Source organism: Eumetopias jubatus, unplaced genomic scaffold (assembly GCF_037043125.1).
Source record: "Eumetopias jubatus isolate StellerSeaLion01/CBP00866 unplaced genomic scaffold, mEumJub1_p1.0 scaffold_2, whole genome shotgun sequence".
Lineage (NCBI taxonomy): Eukaryota > Metazoa > Chordata > Mammalia > Carnivora > Otariidae > Eumetopias > Eumetopias jubatus.
The window spans coordinates 112,686,461-112,709,816 of NW_028274808.1; the positions used below are offsets into that span (position 1 = coordinate 112,686,461).

The 23,356-nt window shown below is 37.2% G+C and overlaps 1 protein-coding gene across 1 annotated transcript in view; it reads left to right on the forward strand.

Annotated features, from left to right (window-relative positions):
• CFI (complement factor I) overlaps window positions 1-23,356 on the forward strand; it is an 80,531-nt gene that overhangs the window by 18,859 nt on the left and 38,316 nt on the right. Inside the window, exon 4 of the mRNA XM_088021335.1 lies at window positions 17,398-17,439. Within this exon, the coding sequence (XP_087877461.1) occupies window positions 17,398-17,439 (42 nt within the window). The remainder of the gene's footprint in view (window positions 1-17,397; window positions 17,440-23,356) is intronic.

Sequence of the window (23,356 nt, forward strand, 5' to 3'; positions counted from 1 at the left end):
AAAACATTGTGAGGCACCAAACAACCTGGGACAAAAGATTACAGTTGAGACAAATGGTAGAGTGTCAAAGCTTGGGAGGAAAATTTAGGGAAAGAGTTTCTGTGGGAAATTAGACCATTCAAAAGTCCCTGTGAATACTTGGGAATTTAAAAAGCAACACACATGCCCAGGGCAGGATGCATGCTCAGAAAAGATTAAAGAATACTCTAAGCCTGCACCTCTAGATGATCTCTAGGCTCAGTGCAAGCATGAAGTGAAGGCTAAGAGAGAATTGAAAATGGCCTAAGTGTTGAAGGGGTACTGAAGAACAGAGCCAATTTGCAAAGTCTATTAGAAGTTTTCGGTAGTTGATTAGAGGAATTTCTTATTCTTTTTATTTTATTTCTATGAAAAACTCACTAGAGTTTTAATAACAGATTTGAGCAGGCAGAAGAGTAAGTGAACTTGAAAATCAATTAAATTATCCAGTTTGAATAGCAGAAAGAAGAAAATAATGAGAAACTAACAGAGATTAAGACCTATGGGACACCATTAAGAACACCAAAATATACATAATAGGAACCTCAGAAGAGGAGAGAACAGGTTAGAGAGAATATTTGAAGAAATAATAGCCAAAAACTTCCCAAGTTTGAAAAAATATATGAATCTACAGATTTAGGAAGCTTACCAGCCCCCAAAAGGATAATGCAAAGAAATCCACACCAAGACACATTATAATGAAATTGTTAAAAGCCAAGGAACAAAACAGAGTATCTTGAAAGCAGCAAGAGAAAAGCAACTCGTCATGGACAAGGAATTTTCTTTTTTTAAAGAGTTTCTTTATTTACTTGACACAGAGAGAGAGACAGCTAGAGAGGGAACACAAGCAGAGGGAGTGGGAGAGGGAGAAGCAGACTCCTGGCTGAGCAGGGAGCCTGATGCGGGGCTCGCTCCCAGGACTCTGGGATCATGACCTGAGCTGAAGGCAGATGCTTAACGACTGAGCCACCCAGGAATGCAAGAAGGGATTTTCAATAAGATTAGAAGTACATTTCTCATTAGAAACCGTGGAGGCATGGAGAAGAGAGTGGGATGACATTTTTAAAGTCTGAAAGAAAAGACTGTCAATCAGGAATCCTATATCAAACAAAACTATCCTTTAAAAATGAAAAAGAAATTAAGACATTTTTCAGATCGACAAAAGCTGACAGAGTTAGTTACTAGTAGATAGGAAATCCACTCTAAGAAAGATAGTTCTGCAGGCTGAATAAAAATATGCTAGACAGTAACTAGAAGCTGTAAGAAGAAATAAAGGACTTCAATAATGATAACTATGTAGGTAAATACAAAAGTCAGTGTAATTTTATTTTTGGTTTATAGCTCCTCTTTTTATTTCACATTATTTAAAAGAATGTATAAAAAAGAATTATAAATCTATGTTAACATGCATACAATGCCTAAAGATGTAATGTGTGACCATCACATAAAAGAGGGGGTGGACCTATATAAGAGCAGGGTTTTTAATATGCTCATGAAGTTAGGTTGGTATCAATTCAAACTAGATTGCTATACATTTAAGATGTTAAGTATAATCTCCATGTCAACCACACACACACACACACACACACACACACACACACACACACACACACAAATCTTTAAAATATACAGAAAAGCCATGAGAAGAAAAGCAAAACAGTTCACTACAAACAAATCAACTAAACACAAAAGAAGTCAGTAATAGAAGACATAAAGAACAACAAAATTGAGGCAGAGCAAGATGGCGGAGGAGTAGGAGACCTGGATTTCGTCTGGTCTCAGGAATTCAGCTGAATAGGGATCAAACCATACTCAACACCTATGAACTCAACAGGAGATTGAGGAAGAGAGTAGCAACAACTCTCTGAACAGAGAAACGACCACTTACTGGAAGGTAGGACATGCGGAGAAGTGAATCCGAGGCGATATTTGGGAGGATAGACGGCGGGGGAGGGGGCCTCTGTCAGCCACTTCTGGCAAGTGATAGAGCCGCGGAGCACAAAATTGGAACTTTTAGAAGTCGACTCCGCTGAGGGACGTCAATCCAGTAGCTAAGCTTGGGGTGGAACCCTCGCGGGACAGTCTGGTATCAGGACCCTCGGGGTCACAGAAAGACTGGGGGTGCCTGAGTGCAGCAGAGTTCCCAGGTATCGAAGCGGGGAAGGCGGCTGCAGAGACGGAGCTGAGGCGTGGGCTCTCAGCTCGGGGTTGCCATAAACTGTGATCCGTGGCCCAGTCGGGCCACTGCTCCTCCAGCAGGGACCCAACAAGTGGCAGAGCCGGGGAGACTCCCCTTCCTCCCCCGGGAGGAGCGGCGCGGGAGCGCACCACAGGGATCTGCTGAGTTTGGAGACTCCACACGGGGTTGGGTGCCAGAGATAGAAACACTCGGTCAGAGGCCGGGTGAGCATGGAGTGTGGCTGGAGACCAGGGAGACGGGAGTGACTGCTTTTCTCTGGGAGTGCACTGAGGAGCGGGGCCCCGAGTTCTCAGCTCCTCCGGGTGGAGATTGGGAGGCCACCATTTTCATTCTGGTCCTCCAAAGCTGTACCGAGAGCTTGCAGGGAACAAAAGCTCCTGAGAGCAAACCCGAGCAGCTTGCTTAGCCCGGACCGACAAGGGCGGGGCAATTCTGCCTCCGGCAAAGACATTTGTGAACCACGGCAACAGGCCCTTCCCCCAGAAGTTCAGCACGAACAGTCAGCAAGCCAAGACCAAGTTTACTGATCAAGGAGAATGGGAGAACTCCAGCGCTAGGGGAATACTGCACATAGAATTCATGGCTTTTTTACCATGATTCATTAGTTTTTCAAAGTTAATTTTTTTAACTGTTTTTTTTTAAATTTTTCTTTTTCCCTTTTTCGACCAACATCTTATCAATCCCTTTTTTTAAAAAAACATTTTTTATTTTTCATTTTTAGAGTCATATTTTATCCCTTCATAGTTGTTACCCTTATTTTGGGCATATATATATATAAGTTGTTCTCTCTTTAAAATTTTGAGGTACAGTTTCTTCTAACAGATCAAAATATACCCTAAATCACTAGTGTATGGCTTTGTTCTAGTCTCCTGCCTGATCACATTCTCTCCCTTTTTTTACTTTTTTTTTTTGATCTTTCTTTCTTCAAACAACTTCTTATCTTATCAATTCCTTTTATAAAATCTTTTATAATTTTCATCTTTACAGTCATCTTCCATCCCTTCATTGTATCAACCCTTATTTTGTAAATATATAAGTTTTCTTCCTTTAAAATTTTAGGAGGCACTTTCTTCTAACAGACCAGAATACGCCCAAAATCTAGTTTGTGGCACTGATCTATGCACTAGCCTGAACATATTTGATCATATTCTGTTTTTCTTTGTTCTGTTTTTGTTTGTTTTTATCTTTTTCTTTTTTTTTTCTCTTTCTTTTTTCTTTCTTTCCCTTTCTTTTCCCCTGGTTTCAGATCTTTTCTGATTTGTATAGAGTATATTTGCTGGGGACGTTGTTAACCTGTTAGCATTTTATTCTCTCATTCATCTATTCTCCTCTGGACAAAATGACAAGACGAAAAAAATCACCTCAGCAAAAAGAACAAGAGGTAGTTCCGTCTGCCAGGGACCTACTCAATACGGATATTAGTACGATGTCAGACCTAGAGTTCAGAATCATAACTTTAAAGATACTAGCTGGGCTTGAAAAAAGCGTGGAAGTTATTAGAGAAACTCTTTCTGGAGAAATAAAAGAACTAAAATCTAACCAAGTCGAAATCAAAAAGGCTATTAATGAGGTACAATAAAAAATGGGGGCACTAACTGCTAGGATAAATGAGGCAGAAGAGAGAATCAATGATATAGAAGACCCAATGATGGAAAATAAAGAGGCTGAGAAAAAGAGAGATCAACAACTACAGGATCACGAGGGCAGAATTCGAGAGATAAGTGATACGATAAGATGAAACAATATTAGAATAATTGGGATCCCAGAAGAAGAAGAAAGAGAGAGAGGGGCAGAAGGTATATTGGAGCAAATTATAGCAGAGAACTTCCCTAATGTGGGGAAGGAAACAGGCATCAAAATCCAGGAGGCACAGAGAACCCCTCTCAAAATCAATAAAAATAGGTCAACACCCCGACATCTAATAGTAAAACTTACGCGTCTCAGAGACAAAGAGAAAATCCTGAAAGCAGCTCAGGAGAAGAGATATGTAAACTACAATGGTAGAGACATTACACTGCCAACAGACCTATCCACAGAGACCTGGCAGGCCAGAAAGGACTGGCATGATATCTTCAGAGCACTAAACGAGAAAAATATGCAGCCAACAATACTATATCCACCTAGGCTGTCATTGAAAATAGAAGGAGAGATAAAAAGCTTACAGGACAAACAAAAACTAAAGGAATTTGCAAACACGAAACCAGCCCTACAAGAAATATTGAAAGGGGTCCTCTAAGCAAAGAGAGAGCCTAAAAGCAGCATAGATCAGAAAGGAACACAGACAATATACAGTAACAGTCACCTTACAGGCAATACAATGGCACTAAATTCATATCTTTCAATAGTTACCCTGAATGTAAATGGGCTCAATGCCCCAATCAAAAGACACACGCTATCAGATTGAATTAAAAAACAAGACCCATCAATATGCTGTCTGCAAGAGATTCATTTTAGACCCAAAGAGACCCCCACACTGAAAGTGAGGGGATGGAAAACCATTTACCATGCTAATGGACACCAAAAGAAAGCTGGGGTGGCAATCCTTATATCAGACAAATTAGATTTTAAAACAAAGACTGTAATAAGAGATGAAGAAGGACACTGTATCCTACTTAAAGGGTCTATCCAACAAGAAGATCTAACAATTGTAAATATCTATGCCCCTAACATGGGAGCAGCCAATTATATAAGGAAATTAATAACAAAATCAAAGAAACACATTGACAACAATACAATAATAGTGGGGGACTTTAACACCCCCCTGACTGAAATGGACAGATCATCTAAGCAAAAGATCAACAAGGAAATAAAGACTTTAAATGAAACACTGGACCAAATGGACTTCACAGACATATTCAGAACATTCCATCGCAAAGCAACGGAATACACATTCTTCTCTAGTGCCCATGGAACATTCTCCAGAATTGATCACATCCTAGGTCACAAATCAGGTCTCAACTGGTACCAAAAGACTGGGATTATTCCCTGCATATTTTCAGACCACAATGCTTTGAAACTAGAACTCAATCACAAGAGGAAAGTCGGAAAGAACTCAAATACATAGAGGCTAAAGAGCATCCTACTAAAGAATGAAGGGGTCAACCAGGAAATTAAAGAAGAATTTAAAAAATTCATGGAAACCAATGAAAATGAAAACACAACTGTTCAAAATCTTTGGAATACAGCAAAGGCAGTCCTGAGAGGAAAGTATATAGCAATACAAGCTTTTCTCAAGAAACAAGAAAGGTCTCAAATACACAACCTAACCCTACACCTAAAGGAGCTAGAGAAAAAACAGCAAATAAAGTCTAAACCCAGCAGGAGAAGAGAAATAATAAAGATCAGAGCAGAAATCAATGAAATAGAAACCAAAAGAACAGTAGAACAGATCAACAAAACTAGGAGCTGGTTCTTTGAAAGAATTAACAAGATTGCTAAACCCCTGGCCAGACTTATCAAAAAGAAAAGAGAAATGACCAAAATCAACAAAATTATGAATGAAAGAGGAGAGATCACAGCCAACACCAAAGAAATACAAACAATTTTAAGAACATATTATGAGCAACTCCATGCCAGCAAATTAGATAACCTGGAAGAAATGGATGCATTCCTAGAGATGTATCAACTACCAAAATTGAACCAGGAAGAAATAGAAAACCTGAACAGACCTATAACCACTAAGGAAATTGAAGCAGTCATCAAAAATCTCCCAACAAACAAGAGCCCAGGGCCAGATGGCTTCCCAGGGGAATTCTACCAAACATTTAAGGAAGAATTAATACCTATTCTCCTGAAACTGTTCCAAAAAATAGAAATGGAAGGAAAACTTCCAAACTCATTTTATGAGGCCACCATTACCTTGATCTCAAAACCAGACAAAGACCCATCAAAACGGAGAATTACAGACCAATATCCTTGATGAACATGGATGCAAAAATTCTCACCAAAATACTAGCCAATAGGATCCAACAGTACATTAAAAGGATCATTCACCATGACCAAGTGAGATTTATCCCTGGGCTGCAAGGTTGGTTCAACATCCGCAAATCAGTCAACATGATACAATACGTTAACAAAAGAAAGAACAAGAATCATATGATCCTCTCAATAGATGCAGAAAAAGCATTTGACAAAGTACAGCATCCTTTCTTGATCAAAACTCTTCAGAGTATAGGGATAGAGGGTACGTACCTCAATATCATAAAAGCCATCTATGAAAAACCTACAGCGAATATCATTCTCAATGGGGAAAAGCTGAGAGCTTTTCCCCAAAGTCAAGAACGCGGCAGGGATGTCCACTATCACCACTGCTATTCAGCATAGTATTAGAAGTCCTAGCACAGCAATCAGACAACAAAAAGAAATCAAAGGCAGCCAAATTGGCAAAGAGGAAGTCAAACTCTCACTCTTTGCAGATGATATGATACTGTATGTGGAAAACCCAAAAGACTCCACCCCAGAACTGCTAGAACTCATACAGGAATTCAATAAAGTGGCAGGATATAAAATCAATGCACAGAAATCCGTGGCATTCCTATACACCAACAACGAGACAGAAGAGAGACAAATCAAGGAGTTGATCCCATTTACAATTGCACCCAAAACCATAAGCTACCTAGGAATAAATTTAACCAAAGAGGCAAAGGATCTGTGCTCAGAAAACTATAAAATACGAAAGAAATTGAAGAAGACACAAAGAAATGGAAAAACGTTCCATGCTCATGGATTGGAAGAACAAACATTGTGAAGATGTCCATGCTACCTAGAGCAATCTACACATTCAATGCAATCCCCATCAAAATACCATCCACTTTTTTCAAAGAAATGGGACAAATAATCCTAAAATTTGTATGGAACCAGAAGAGACCCCGAATAGCCAGAGGAATTTTGAAAAAGAAAAGCAAAGCTGGTGGCATCACAATTCCAGACTTTCAGCTCTATTACAAAGCTGTCATCATCAAGACAGTATGGTACTGGCACAAAAACAGACACATAGATCAATGGAACAGAATAGAGAGCCCAGAAATGGACCCTCAACTCTATGGTCAACTCATCTTTGACAAAGCAGGAAAGAATGTCCAATGGCAAAAAGACAGTCTCTTCAACAAATGGTGTTGGGAAAATTGGACAGCCACATGCAGAAGAATGAAACTGGACCATTTCCTTACAACACACACAAAAATAGACTCCATATGGTTGAAAGACCTAAATGTGAGACAGGAGTCCATCAAAATCCTAAAGGAGAACACAGGCAGCAACCTCTTTGACCTCAGCCGCAGCAACTTCTTCCTAGAAACATCGCCAAAGGCAAGAGAAGCAAGGGCAAAAATGAACTATTGGGCTTTCATCAAGATAAAAAGCTTTTGCACAGCAAAAGAAACAGTCCACAAAACCAAAAGACAACCAACAGAATGGGAGAAAATATTTGCAAATGACATAACAGATAAAGGTCTAGTATCCAAAATCTATAAAGAACTTATCAAACTCAAGACCCAAAGAACAAATAATCCAATCAAGAAATGGGCAGAAGACATGAACAGACATTTTTCCAAAGAAGACATCCAAATGGCCAAGAGACACATGAAAAAGTGCTCAACATCGCTTGGCATCAGGGAAATCCACATCACAACCTCAATGAGATACCACCTCACACCAGTCAGAATGGCTAAAATTAACAAGTCAGGAAACGACAGATGTTGGCAGGGATGCGGAGAAAGGGGAACCCTCCTACACTGCTGGTGGGAATGCAAGCTGGTGCAGCCACTCTGGAAAACAGTATGGAGGTTCCTCAAACAGTTGAAAATAGAGCTACCATACGATCCAGCAATTGCACTACTGGGTATTTACCACAAAAATACAAATGTAGGGATCCGAAGGGGTACGTGCACCCCAATGTTTATAGCAGCAATGTCCACGATAGCCAAACTGTGGAAAGAGCCAAGATGTCCATCGACAGATGAATGGATAAAGGAAATGTGGTATATATACACAATGGAATATTATGCAGCCATCAAAAGGAATGAGATCCTGCCATTTGCAACGACATGGATGGAACTCTAGGGTCTTATACTGAGTGAAATAAGTCAATCAGAGAAAGACATGTATCATATGACCTCACTGATATGAGGAATTCTTAATCTCAGGGAACAAACTGAGGGTTGCTGGAGTGGTGGGGGTTGGGAGGGATGGGGTGGCTGGGTGATAGACATTGGGGAGGGTATGTGCTATGGTGAGTGCTGTGAATTGTGCAAGACTGTTGAATCACAGATCTGTACTTCTGAAAGAAGTAATATAATATATGTTAAGAAAAATAAAGAAGAAGATAGCAGGAGGGGAAGAATGAAGGGGAGTAAGTCAGAGGGGGAGATGAACCATGAGAGACGATGGACTCTGCAAAACAAACTGAGGGTTCTAGAGGGGAGGGGGGTGGGGGGATGGGTTAGCCTGGTGATGGGTATTAAAGAGGGCACGTTCTGCGTGGAGCACTGGGTGTTATGCACAAACAATGAATCATGGAACACTACACCAAAACAAATTATGTAATATATGGTGATTAACATAACAATAAAACAAAAAAATTAAAAAACAAAAAAAAACTAATGATGTAATGTATGGTGATTAACGTAACAATAAAAAATTAAAAAAATAAAGAACAAAATTATAATACATACAGAGAACAAATTGCAAAATGGCAAAAGTAAGACCTTCCTTATAAACAACTTAAATGTAAGTGGGTTAAATTCTCCAGTGACAGGCAAAGATTGGCAGAATTTATTTTTTTAAAAACTAACCATGGTCCAACTATATGCTGTCTACAAGAGACTCACATTAGAACCAAAGACAAATAGATTGAAAGTGAAAGGATGGAAAACAGTATTCCATGAAATAGTAACCAAAAGGGAACTGGAAGTGGCAGCATTAATATCAGACAAAATTAACCTTAATTTTGTCTTGTTATGAGAAACAAAGAACATTAGATATTGACAAAAGAGTTCATTTAAAATATTTTATTTTAAACATATACACACCAAACAGTAGAGCTCAAAATACATGAGACAATGACATAATTGAAAGGAAGAATAGAATTCTATGATAATAGTTGGAGACTTCTATATCCCACTTTCCATAATGGATAGAAAATCTAGACAGAAGATTAATAAGAAAATAGAGGATTTTAATAGCACTATAAATCAACCAGACTTAACGAGACATATAGAGCACTACACCTAACAGAAGCAGAATACACATTTTTTTTCAAGTGCCCATAGAGCATTCTCCAGCAAAGGCCACAAGAAGGCCACAGAACATGTCTCCAAAAATTTTAAAATATTGAAGTCATAAGAAATAGTTCCTCTAAAGATAATGGAATAAAGCTAGAAATCAGTAACAGAAGGAAAACTGGAAAATTCACAAATATGTGGAAATGAAACAATATACTCTTAAATAACCAGTGGTCAAAGAAATCACAGAGTAAATTAGAAAATACTTAGAAATGAATGAAAGCAAAAATACAACATACCAAAACATATGAGATGTAGCAAAAGCAGTTCTCACAGAGACATTTATAGCAGTAGATGCCTACATGAAAAAAGAACAAAGATCCTTAATAAAAAACCTAACCTTAAACCTTACAAGAACCAGAAAAAGAAGAACAAGCTAAATCCAAAGCTAGGAAATAATAAAGATTAGAATGGGGAGTTTTTATCACGAACAGATACTGAATTTTGTCAAATGCTTTGTATTTCTATGTTGGTAATTATTTCTGTTTCATTTATGATTTTATTTATTTGAGTCCTCCATTTTTCTTGATGAGTCTGGTGAAAGGTTTATCAATTTTGTTTATCTTTTCAAAGAACCAACTGTTGGTTTTATTGAACTTCTCTATTTTTGTAGTCTCTATTTCATTTATTTCTGCTCTGATCTTTATTATTTCCTTCCTTCCACCAACTTTGGGCTTTGTTTGTTCTTTTTCTAGTTCCTTTAGGTGTAAGATCAGACTGTTTGAGATTTTTCTTGTTTCTTGAGGTAGGTCGGCATTGCTATACATTTCCCTCTTAGAACTGTTTTTGCTATATCCCAAAGATTTTGGACCATTATGTCTTCATTTTCATTTGTCTCCATGTATTTTTTTATTTCCTCTAATTTCTTCACTGATCCATTGGTTGTTTAGTAGCATGTTGTTTAGCCTCCAAAAAAAAAAAAAAAAAAGAGGAAGATGGTGAAGAAGGAGAAAAAAAGAATGTAGATGGAAAAAATAAATAGTACGAAAATAGAATCAATTAAACTAAAAGTTGGTTCTTTGAAAAGATCAACTAAATTGACAAACCTTAGCTAGACTGTTAAAAAAAAAGATGCAAATAAAATCAGAAAGTGAGAACATTATTGCTGACCTTACAGAAATCAAAAGAATGATAAGAAGAGTTCTATGAACAATTATATGCCAACAAATTAGATAACCTAGATGAGTGGACAATTCCTACAAACACACACATTACCAAAACTGAATCAAAAAGAAATAGTAAATCTGAACAGACATATAACAAGAGTTGAATCAGTAATTTAAAAAAATTTTTCATCAAGGAAATGTCCAGTATCAGATGGCTTCATTGATAAATTCTACCAAACATTGAAAGAAGAATTAATACTAATTCTTCTCAAACTCTTCCCTCAAAAAAGAAAAGGAGTGAATACTTCCTAATTCATTTTATGCATCCAATATTACTCTGATAACAAAGTCAGAGATACCACAAGAAAAGGTGCAAAGCAGAGATAAAAGCTACTGTTTTCACTGACCTCCCCCACATATCAAGTATTCCCATAGATTTCCAGTATTCGTCATTCCTTTGGGTAGGTCCAGATTTCCATCCAGCATAATTTTCCTTCTGCTTAAAGGACTTTTTTTTTTTTAAGTTTTCTTGTAAGGCAGATATACTGATGATTAATTTTTCAGCTTTTGTGTCTAAAGAGGTTGTTATTTGCCTTAAACTTTTTTTAATTTTATTTTACTATGTTATGTTAATCACCATACATTACATCATTAGTTTTTGATGTAGTGTTCCATGATTCATTGTTTGGATATAACACCCAGTGCTCCATTCAATACATGCCCTCTTTAATACTCATCACCAGGCTAACCCATCTTCCCACCCCCCTCCTGAGCAGCCAATTATATAAACCAATTAATAACAAAATCAAAGAAACACATCAACAGCAATACAATAATAGTAGGGGACTTTAACACCCGCCTGACTGAAATGGACAGATCATCTAAGCAAAAGATCAACAAAGAAATAAAAACTTTAAATGACACACTGGAGCAAATGGACTTCATGGGTATATTCAGAACATTCCATCCCAAAGCAACAGAATACACTTTCTTCTCTAGTGCTCATGGAACATTCTCCAGAATACATCACATCCTAGGTCATAAATCAGGTCTCAACTGGTACCAAAAAATTGGGATCATGCCTTACATATTTTCAGACCACAATGCTTTGAACTAGAACTCAATCACAAGAGGAAAGTCAGAAAGAACTCAAATACATGGAGGCTAAAGAGCATCCTACTAAAGAATGAAGGGGTCAACCAGGAAATTAAAGAAGAATTTAAAAAATTCATGGAAACCAATGAAAATGAAAACACAACTGTTCAAAATCTTTGGGATGCAGCAAAGGCAGTCCTAAGAGGAAAATATATAGCAATACAAGCCTTCTTCAAGAAACAAGAAAGGTCTCAAATACACAACCTAACCCTACACTGAAAGGAGCTAGAGAAAAAACAGCAAGTAAAGCCTAAACCCAGCAGGAGAAGAGAAAGAATAAAGATCAGAACAGAAATCAATGAAATAGAAACCAAAAGAACAGTAGAACAGATCAACGAAACTAGGAGCTGGTTCTTTGAAAGAATTAATAAGATTGATAAACCCCTGGCCAGACTTATCAAAAAGAAAAGAGAAATGACGCAAATAAATAAAATCATGAATGAAAGAGGAGAGATCACAACCAACACCAAAGAAATACAATTATAAGAACATATTATGAGCAACTATATGCCAGCAAGTTAGATAATCTGGAAGAAATGGATGCATTCCTAGAGATGTATAAACTACCAAAACTGAATCAGGAAGAAATAGAAAACCTGAACAGACCTATAACCACTAAGGAAATTGAAGCAGTCATCAAAAATCTCCCAACAAACAAGAGCCCAAGGCCAGATGGCTTCCCAGGGGAATTCTACCAAACATTTAAAGAAGAATTAATACCTATTCTTCTGAAACTGTTCCAGAAAATAGAAATAAATGGAAGGAAAACTTCCAAACTCATTTTATGAGGCCAGCATTGCCTTAAACTTTTAATGATATTTTTGTTAGGTATAGAAGTATAAGTCAACAGGGTTCCCCCACCCCAGTATTTTTTAACTGCTACTCCACTGTCTTCTTACTTGCATTAGTGATGAGACTTCTGCTGTCACACTTACCTTTGTTCCTTTGCCCATAATGTGTCTCTCTTTTTTTTTTTTTTTTTTTGGCTCTTTTGAAGATTTTCTCTTTATCACAGGTATTTGACAATTTGAGTATGATATGCCTTCATGGAGTTTCCTTCATGCTTCTTCTGCTTGGGTTTTTTTCAGCTTGTTGGAACTGTGGATTTATATTTTTCATCAAATTTAGAAAAGTGTCGGCCACTATTACTTCGAATACATTTTTTGTTCCCCTCTCACTCACTTCTCCTTTGGAACTCCAATTACACACATACCATGCCACTTGAACTTGTTCCACAGCTCACTTATACATTGTTTGATAAATATTTAGGTTTTTTAATCTTTTCTTCTGCCAAGTCCTACCTGTCATTAGTCCCATCCAGCATATTGTTTTTATCTCAAATACTGTAATTTACAACGCTAGAAGTTTAATTTGGATCTCATACATTTTTGTTTCTACAGTCATAATAAATACTTGAATATCCTTGCCTGCTAATTCTAACATCTATGCTAGTGTTCTGGGTGAATTTCAGTTGATTGATTTTTCTTATTAGGAGTCATATTTGCTGCCTCTTTGCAGGTCTAGTATTCTTTATTGCATGGCAGATAATATTAATTTTATGCTGCTGGATGCTGAGTATTTTTGTATCCCTATAAATATTCTTGAACTTTGTTCTGAGATGTAATTAAGTTACTGAAAACAGTTTGATCCTTTCAGGTCTTACCTTTAAGCATTCTTACATAGGACCAGAATAGTACTCAGTCTAGGACTAATTATTCCACACTATGAGGCAAGATCCTTCTGTGTACACTTAAAATGCCCTATGAATCACAAGTGATGAGAACAAGCACTATTCATGGCCCTGTTTGAATGTGGGCCCTGTCACTTAGAATTCTTTTTGGGTAGTTCTTTCCCCAGTCTGCGGTAGTTTCTTCACACCCATTATTGCTGATGAATACTCGCTGAACACTCAGAGGGGATATGCTAAGGAGTTCCAAAGTTCTCTTTCTATTCCACTCACTTCTTTCCAGTACTCGATTCTGTGAACAATAGCTGCTTTGGTCTCCTCAGACTCTCAGATCTGTCTCCTCAGCTCAGGGAGTCCCTTAGGTTCAGCTCAAGTTCCGTCTCTGCACCACAGTCTTGGAACTCTCTTAAGGCAATCAATTATACGGCTTCTTCATTTACTTCTCAACTCTCAGGATATTACCCTTCTTTGCCTGATGTCCAGTATCTTGAAAATCATTGCTTTCTATATTTCGTCCATTTCTTGGTTGTTTTAGGCTGAAAGGTAAATCTGGTCCCTATTATTCAATCTTGACTGGACGCAGAAGAATTCCTATTTAATTTAATTTTAACTAATTTTAATTTAGATAGCCTCATTTGGCTAGTGGCTCTTGTATTAGACAGTACAGTTAACAATTGCTGGGATTAATGAGATTGAGTTTTTAAAATACAGATGTAAACTTCAAATGGGCATTTTTTTTAATGTATCCTTTAGTAGACATTGTGTTATAAGTTTAAGTTAATTCAGTCAGCTCTCAGTTCAACCCTGATAGAGGCAGTCGCATATACATTATGCACTGGAATTGTTCAAGCTCATTTTAGGTATAGCTCTTGTCTCCAAATTCTGTGTTATCACATTTTTCTGAATGTAAATAGATTCAAAATAAACAGTGTTGTCACAGTGAATTGTAAGGATGAAGGGGTGAAGAAACAAGTTGAGTTTTCAGTTTTTTCATTCTAATGGCCATTTGGAATTTTTGTTTTTTAAAATATAAAATAGTAAAACAGTGCAGACCAGAAGGTGTGCCAAGTGCAAACAATAGTACATACATTTTACCAAATTTGAATAATATCTTTAAAATGAAATTTATTCTTTTTTATCAATGTATTTAATTGTTCTTAAACTGCAATATTATTGGGACACCTGGTTGGCTTAGTCGGTTAAGCATCTGCCTTCAGCCCAGGTCATGATCTCAGGGTCCTAGGATTGAGCTCCGTGTTGGGATTCCTGCTCAGGGGGAAGTCTGCTACTCTCTCTCCCTCTGCTGTTCCCCCCCACCCACCTCCTGCTTGTGCTCTCTCACTCTCTCTCAAATAAATAAATAAATAAAATATTTTTTAAAACCTGCAGTATTATTATTCATTACTATAACAGACCTGTATATAGGTATATTCTTTTTCTTTTTCATTAAATACATTTATATAGTTAAAAATATGTTTTTTCCTTATTTGTACTGTATTGTATTTTTTATTCTTATTTTTTATAAACATGGTTTTATATATATATGAATTTCAATGAAAGAAAACGTTTGCTGTTTTCATTTTTCTGCATAATTTATTGTTCATTTCTTTCATGGTTTCTATTAAAAATAATTTTGTTGTGTGGGGTAATGTTTTCAAAGTATCTGTTCTGGGTGCACCTGGGTGACTCAGTTGGTTGAGCATCGGACTCTTGGTTTCCACTCATGTCATAATCTCAGGGTAGTGAGATTGAGCCTGGCATTGGGCCCCATGCTCATGCTCATGCAGAGTCGGCTTGATATTCTCTCTCTCTCTCTCCCTCCTCCCCTTGCTTGCACTCTCGCTCTCTCTAAAATAAAATCTTTTTTTTAAAAAGTATCTGTTTTGTGTGTCAAATACACTAGGCTTGCCATTAGTCAATAGATGAACAATTTTTTGCAACTCATATTCCAAAGTGCTGGGTTCTTTAACATATGGAGTTCCTACAAACAAAACAAAAAAGCCAAACAAACAAACAAAAAAACGAGACAACAATCCAGTATACATCAGAAAAAGATACGGTTAGTGCAAGGAGAGAAATAAAAATCTTAAAGTTTGAGCATATAGAGAGATGTTCAGCCTCACTCATTGGGGAAAATTGCAAATAAAACTGTACTCAGATAACATTTTTATATATCAAATTGGCAAAGATAAAAACATTTACTGAGGTATTATGTTCTGTGGTCAAGATTATGGAAAGTAGGCACTGCCATATATTGATGTTGTGAATGCAAACAAAAACAACCTCTATAGAGAGAAATTAGGCAGTATCTTTCAAAGTTAAAACTGCTAATTTTTTTATTCAGCAATTTCACAATTTCAGATAAGTACTGACATGTATTTATTATATGTGGGAAATGATGTGTATTATATAAAAAGATTCACTATAACATTGGTTATAATGACAAAACATTGGAAAGGGCCACTGGTTACAAATTACACTGGTGTAGGGGTGGGCAGAGTTAGAAAATAAAATATAGGCTCATGTACAATGATGATCTCTGGAAAGATTGACAATGAAATATTAAATGGTTGACTCTGAGATTGGCCTGGGTAGGTTGAATGGAGAAGAAAAAAAGGAAATATATGTTTTATAGGCACCTGTTTATAATATTCCTTTGTGTTTCCTATTTTTAAAAAATTAATTAAAATGAAAACAACAAAATTTCAGCCATCTTACCTTCATAATAAAAAACAAGACCAATAAACTAGGCCAATGATTTTTTTTTAAATCTCTGAGGCAAAAATAATGGATTTGACCCCAAAGTAATATTCCCAATTTTTTAAGAACAAGATTTAAGTGCCCACCCTACCTGAACATACCATACAACCATTTTCCTACCATTTCCAGCAACAACATACTGGACCTGGGACAAATGGGGTAGTTATTTAAAAAATAAAACAAAATTCAAATAATTTATGTGAATTAAAACAATTCATCCTTATGTATTAGTAAAGAAACATTACTTTTTTATCTGGATAGAATGGCTGCTGGTTAAGTATCTGGTTGTTGGGGTATCAGAGCATGATTTATATCAGAAACAAGTATAATACAAGATAGACAGATCCAAGGAGAGGAAAAAATTGAAAAAAATTGCTAGCGAAGACCAGGATGAGAAGAAACTGAGGCCACAGAGGGCCTAAAACTCTTCCAATGGAAAGACTTTTCATATGGTTCTTAACTTTAGGATATGAGCTGTTTATTCACTTCTGGAAGACAGACCAAATACTATATTGTTTACTCTTTTTCAATCTTTTCCATTTTTCCCCTCAGTGTTTTCCAGGGAAGTGATGATTGTACCAGTCAGTTAATGCCATAAAAATAAAATCACTATAAAATCTCAGTGGAATAAGACTTTATTTAGTATACTAGTCTGCAGGTTGGCTGGTGATCAGCTGATCTAAGCTGGGCTCAGCTAGAGTGGTTCTTCTTTGCTAGCCTGGCCATGTTCTTCTCATAGCTCTGGCAGAGAAGCAAAAGGACAAACCCAATTGGACAGATACTTTCCAATCTCCTGTGTCACATCTGCTGACCTCCTGTTAATTAAAGCAAGTCACATGGCCAGACCCAGAGTCTGGAGTTAAGAAAATACACCCTGCCCCCAGTGAGAAGCACAGCAAAGGACTGGAACACAGGGAAGATGGAACTGGGGCCACTTGCAATCCACCACAGTTACTATCATATTTGCATTTCTATAGGGTCTTAAATGTTTATTTGTGTTTTCCCATGTATTTTGCATTTGATCCTTAGAACAGCTCCGTGAGAATATTTTTATTTTCCACATTTTACAGAAGAACAGAATCAGAAAGTCATTTACCCAAGATCACACTGCTACTTAGCAGTAGAAGGGGGCAGTGGAGGCCTTTTCTGTGCTTTGGTCATAGTTGATCTTTCTTTTTCCTTTGTTTATAGGATACAGATGAAGAACAAAGAAAATGGACAAAGATGACACAGGTAAATTTATACAGCTGTATACAGCTGTATATAGGAGATTGTTTATTTCTTATTTTCTAATTACCAACCATCTATCTAAAATTTTGTCATTGTAGTCATGCTTAGAATAAAAAGACAAAATTAACATCTAAATAATTGCTACATTATTGCAAATACCAAGGAAAGGGCCAAAACAAAACAAAGCACAAACAAATCCAAATACACAAAAAAGCAACAGTAACTAAAGGAGTTGAGTCATGTTTTGTAGATGAGTAGACTATAGTCATAATTGCTAAAAATTTTTGAACATGTGATTCTAATAATAAATACACAGCTGTATAAATAATGCACCTTAAAAGACAAATACAATTTTAAGCACATAAATAATATTTTAATAATTTTCATCAGTTTTAATGGAATAATGTCATTAAACACACTTCATTATTTTTAAAATTTTTCATTCGATTTAACGGCATATTAGCTGCAAAAGATACTTCAGAAAGAGCAACACACAATAAACACATAGGGAGAGGTTCATCATTAATGATATTAGATATAAATCTTTATTTCAAGTACTCATTTTAATACTACTAATTGGGGGGACAGGGCTGACTTCTTGTCATATCTAATTAACTTTTCATGTTTTTAACCCCATGATGTGGCTGATGAACATCTTCTACTAGGGTTAGAAGTGTAGATTCTGCCATTTGCTTTTCCACTGGTGTTGCATTTGGGCATTATTTTCAATCCAGCATTCATTTCACACTATGAATATTTAAGCCACTTACCCACTTGTGAAGATTATTTTAGCTAAAACTAAACCGTATAATCTGTAATATTCCTTAATCCAGCATGTGTATATGATCCTCCATCTTAAAACGAAACCCTCTCTTGACTCAATATCCCCTTCCAATTATCAACCCCATTTCTCTGTTTCCCTTTACATCTAAACTCTCAAAAATTTGCTGTGCCCAGTTTCTCTTTTTCCATTATTTCTTGAGCCCAGCCAGGTTTGAGTTCCTACCATTCCACCAAAATTACATTTCTCAAGGTCATCATTTAACTAGAGAAGCATTAGATGCAGCTGCTGGTCACTCCTTCCTTCTTTTTGCCTCTGTGCACAATTTTCTACTTATTTGTCTTTTACTTCACTGACCACATCTTCTTATTTCTTTTACAAATTCTTTATCATCTGCCAACTTCTAAATATTGGAGGGCTCACACCCTCCAGTGGCTTTATATTTCATTCAGAGAATAAGCTGGTCTTTACAGTAACTTACAAGGTCCTATATGATTGATCACCCATCCCTCCAGTTCTCTGACCTCATCTCCTCCTGTTCTCTTCCAGCCTCTTACTCCCCTCCAGCCACACCTGCTCTCTAGACCAAGAGCACATCACATATGCTTCTCCCCTACAGATTTGGCTAATTCTTCTGACCATGACACCTCACATCTAGATACCTGCCTGGCTTGCTCACTCACCTTCATATCTCTGCTCCAAGGAAAACTTCCCCCAAAGTCTTCCCTGACAATTCTATACAAAATAGAATTCCTCCCCCTCACACTCCCCAGTATCTATCCCTCTTACCCTGCATAGCATTTGTCACCTTATGTTATACTATGTATTTATTCTCTATTCATTTTTGTCTGTCTTCTACTAGAAATGTAAGCTCTATGACTTTGTGCAGTTCACTCTTGTATCCCCAGGACCTAGAACAGTGCCTGGCACATAGTAGGCACTCAGTAAATATTGAATTAATATGTTATGAGTGCAGGCACACATGCCAATCCATACTTGATTATTAGTAAGGATTAATTTCTTCCTACTTTTTTAATAAAACAAATTAATATAATTTCTGTTATTTTACCCACCTGATTATCTTCACACTCGCAGGTTATATGTAACCCACTTTAGAAGTTATTGGTCAACAGAAGTGGTTGTCAGTCCTTGGGAGCATAAGAATCCTTATGGAACTTGTTTAAGCTACAAATTTCAAGGTCTTTCCCTAGAGATTCTGATTCAGAAGATCTATTGTTTGAGTTCAAGAATCTGCATTTACAAGATGATTCACCTTAAGTGGTTTTGATGCAGATGGTCTAGGGCCATAATTGGGAATACCTGATCCATGTATTTGGTAGGTCTTTTATAGCTCATTACTCCAGGCTAAATAAAAATGAGGAAAAAAAAAAAACAAACTACTTTAGCATGCTTCAATCAATTCACACATAGCTCATACACAGAATGATTTAGGTCCCATACTTTCTAGATAAGTGGTTCTCAAGGTTTGGGATTATGAGGACTATCTAGATATAGATAGCTATGTATATCTAGATACCTAGCCTATGTTACACAGTATTGGCTAGGTTATGCAGCAGTCAGAGCCAATTCCAAAATCTCAGTGGCTTCACACTACAGAAGTTAGTTTTTACTCATGCAAAGTCCACTGTGGGTCTGGGTGACTCTCTAGGGAAACTGTCCTCCATGTGTTGGCCCAGCATTGTGGGCTGCTTTGGTCCTATGTTGTCTCTGCAATACATGTCTCCATGATCACCATGTCAGGACAGGTCATCGAGCATTATATGTTCCTTCAGCTTACATTTCATTGGCCAAAACAAGTCACCACCATGTCCAACCTCAGAAAGGAATGCAATCTTCCCATTTGCCCAGAAGTAGAGTTAAATAAGATTTTAGTAAACAGTATTAATGTTTACCACAAAGATAAACACTAAAAAACGTTTTGATCCATCACCCCATCCTATATCATCAACCACATACATAATAGTAATTGTTCTTTTAGTATCTGTTATTGTGGAAGGGAAGGAAGGGACAAAGTCTATAATTTCAATGATGATTTAAATAATTTTGCTTAGTAATCTTAATAGCATCTACATACATTGGAAAGATGAGTTCACATAACTGTATGAGGTGTAATTTATAATCTGTTTCAGGCAAAGACTGGTATACAAATACATTTATAAACCCCTTTAATAATATCTTTAGACATCATCCACCCACTACTCTAGGCATTGAGGACCCATAGACACATGTAATTTACCCAGTCCCCTCAGCATTAAAGCTGGCTGTCATCATGTTTTACATAGCAGATAAATAAACCTTACTCTTCTGTCCCCATCCAGTGCCCCACGATAACTTTCTAGCTCTCATTTGATTACTGCCATTGTCAACAGCCACCGTGTTGGTGTTAGCCATTACCATCAACCTGAAATTTAAAATGTAATATTATTATAAAATTGATTCTAACTTACAATCAAAAGTTGTAGGAATAGGAAACTGCTTAATTTCTAAGGCAAACTTCTGCACCATTCCCTGATCATACCTTCTCCTATATCTTTCTCAGTTGTGTTTCAACAATACTGCTCCCTTCCTCTTAAAGCTTCAATCTTTCCTATTCTGTTAGTTTCCTGATCTTAGCCTATGGTGGTTATGAAATCTCCTATATCCTAACAACAACAAAGTTTCTCTTTATTCTGTGTCCCTTTATGCTACTATCCCAACCATTTTCCTTCAAAGCCTAATACTTAATTTTTCTCTGCTGAAAGCACACTGATATTCTTTTTCATTTAATTATGTTTATCAAATTAATCCATGTATAGTTTACAAAGGCAAATGAGGCTTAAAACCATGGTAATACTAAAAATGTTTAATTGTTAATGTAAATATGTTATTGGGCGTAGATACTGACCAGTCAGATAAGATCATGAACCAATTATCTCTGCTTATAAAATATCCTTATCACATCCATCCTCACCCTGATTTTCTCCATCCAGAGACAACCACTTTCAAATCATTACTGTTTTTTCTGCTATTTTTTTCTTCTGCTATTTATATCAGATTCCTTTATAACAAGTTTATACAAACATTTCTTTTAAACAATTGCCTGGATTTTTAGTGACTCCATCTTCTTCAAAAGTACTAATTCCTTTTTCTTTTTCTTTTCTTTTCTTTTCTTTATTTATTGACAGAGCAAGAGATAGAGAAAGCAGGAGCACAAGCAGGGGGAGTGGGAGAGGGAGAAGCAGCCTTCCCGTGGAGCAGGGAGCCCGATGCGGGGCTCGATCCCAGGACCCTAGAATCATGACCTGAGCTGAAGGCAGATGCTTAATAACTGAGCCACCTGGGCGCCCCTCAAAAGTACTAATTCCTAAACTTTTCTGGGGTCTGTGGGGTGAATTTGCTTTATTCTTATGGCCTTTCCTCATTAGGCCTTTTAGTTCCATCTGGTCTGCTAAATATATTACCACCAGCCCACCTGCTTTCCAGCTTTCAAAATTTTGATAACACCTCAAGTCTCTCGTTGCTAGGTGGACTGTGGAGACCTAGGGCCCTGAAGCCTTGATCCAACCCATCCATCTTATCAGCCATCTTGGGCCTTTCTGGTTTAATCTGGCTTGGCTTTGTTTTGGAGTGCTGCCAGGACAGGCCCCTGACTTCCTGATAGCTGGCCTTGACTTCTTTGCTGGCCTCCAGGTATCCTGTTAGAACCTAACTAACTGCCCCTAACAATCTCCCCATTCGCTTTGAGTGTATTGGTTACACCTTATTTTAAAAAATTCTTTTACCCTAACTTTAGTGGGCCTTGGAGAGGAAGCACAGATTTTTTTTTTTTTTACAGGTTTATTTACTTATTTGAGAGAGAGAAAGAGAGCATGAGCAAGAGGGGCAAAGGGAGAAGGAGAGAGAATCTCAAGCAGACTCCACACTGAGCACAGAGGCCCATGAGGGGCTCAGTCTCACGATTCTGAGATCATAACCTGAGCCAAAACCAAGAGTCAGATGCTTAACCAGCTGAGCCACCCAGGTGCCCCGGAAGCAGAGACTTTTTTAAAGCCTGTGTTCAGTATTCCATGTCAAAGCACGAGGCCAATCAAATGGCTACCCTGTACTTCTGCTTTCATTTCTTCACTTCCCATTCTGGCCTCAACTCACGTAAGCCTGGTTTCTGCCTCTAACATTCAACTAAGACTACTTCTTTGAAGAGTCCCAGTGATCTTTGTTCATCTAATTCAGTGGCCCTTTTTCAGTCTTCATCCTCTGAAGCTCTCTGCAGCATTAGACACGTGGAGCAAAGGACCCCTCTCTGGCAGGGAAGCAAACTCTCTTTTACTTGCTGCACATCTTCAGCTCCTTAAATATAAATTCTCCCCAGTGTTCTGTGTTCGTTGGGCATTTTTTCACCCTTCAATGAATACCAGGTCTACCATAGCCCTTAAAGCAAGTCTGAGCTGGGAAAGAGAAGAAGCTTTCATCTGAAATGAAAATCAGAGTTTCGGTGATTACAGAGAACTAGATATTGTAGTTGTTGTTTTACAATTGTTCCTGGGACTAAAAGTCTTAGTTTTTTGTTTTTGCTCTAATCCAAGAACGACTAGAAAGTTATGACACTTTCCCACGTTTCTGTCCAAAGACCAAGAAGAAAATGAGTCCTCAGAAAGGATTTAAAGGGATAAAGCCTGAAAAAAATCAAGCTGCTTTCTCCTTGCACCCAATTGGAATGTCTCTCTTTCAATATAAGGGTGATATGTAGAACGGTGACATTTCCTGCTATCAGGGCACTTACAATCTTCTCAGTGGAAGCTATAGGAGCTAAATAATTACAAAAATTTCAACTCTACTTAAAGTGCCACAAAAAAGGTACATGCAACCATGAAAAGTATGTGACTCATAGATTTCTTCAAAGATCAGTGTGTTAAAAACCAGTGTAGTGAATGACCAGTTTGTCAAATTTTCTTGTATCTGTGGCGATTTAGTAAAGTTTACTGAAAAGCATATTCAATGGAATGACTTTCAGAGCTGCGGCAAGTTTTTGCATAGTCTTAACTGACTGGTTTTCATTTGTTTTCACAACAGCATTTAAAGATTGTTCAATTTGTTTCTGCCCTCACTGTCTATTATTGCAGCTGGAGGACACTGAGAAAA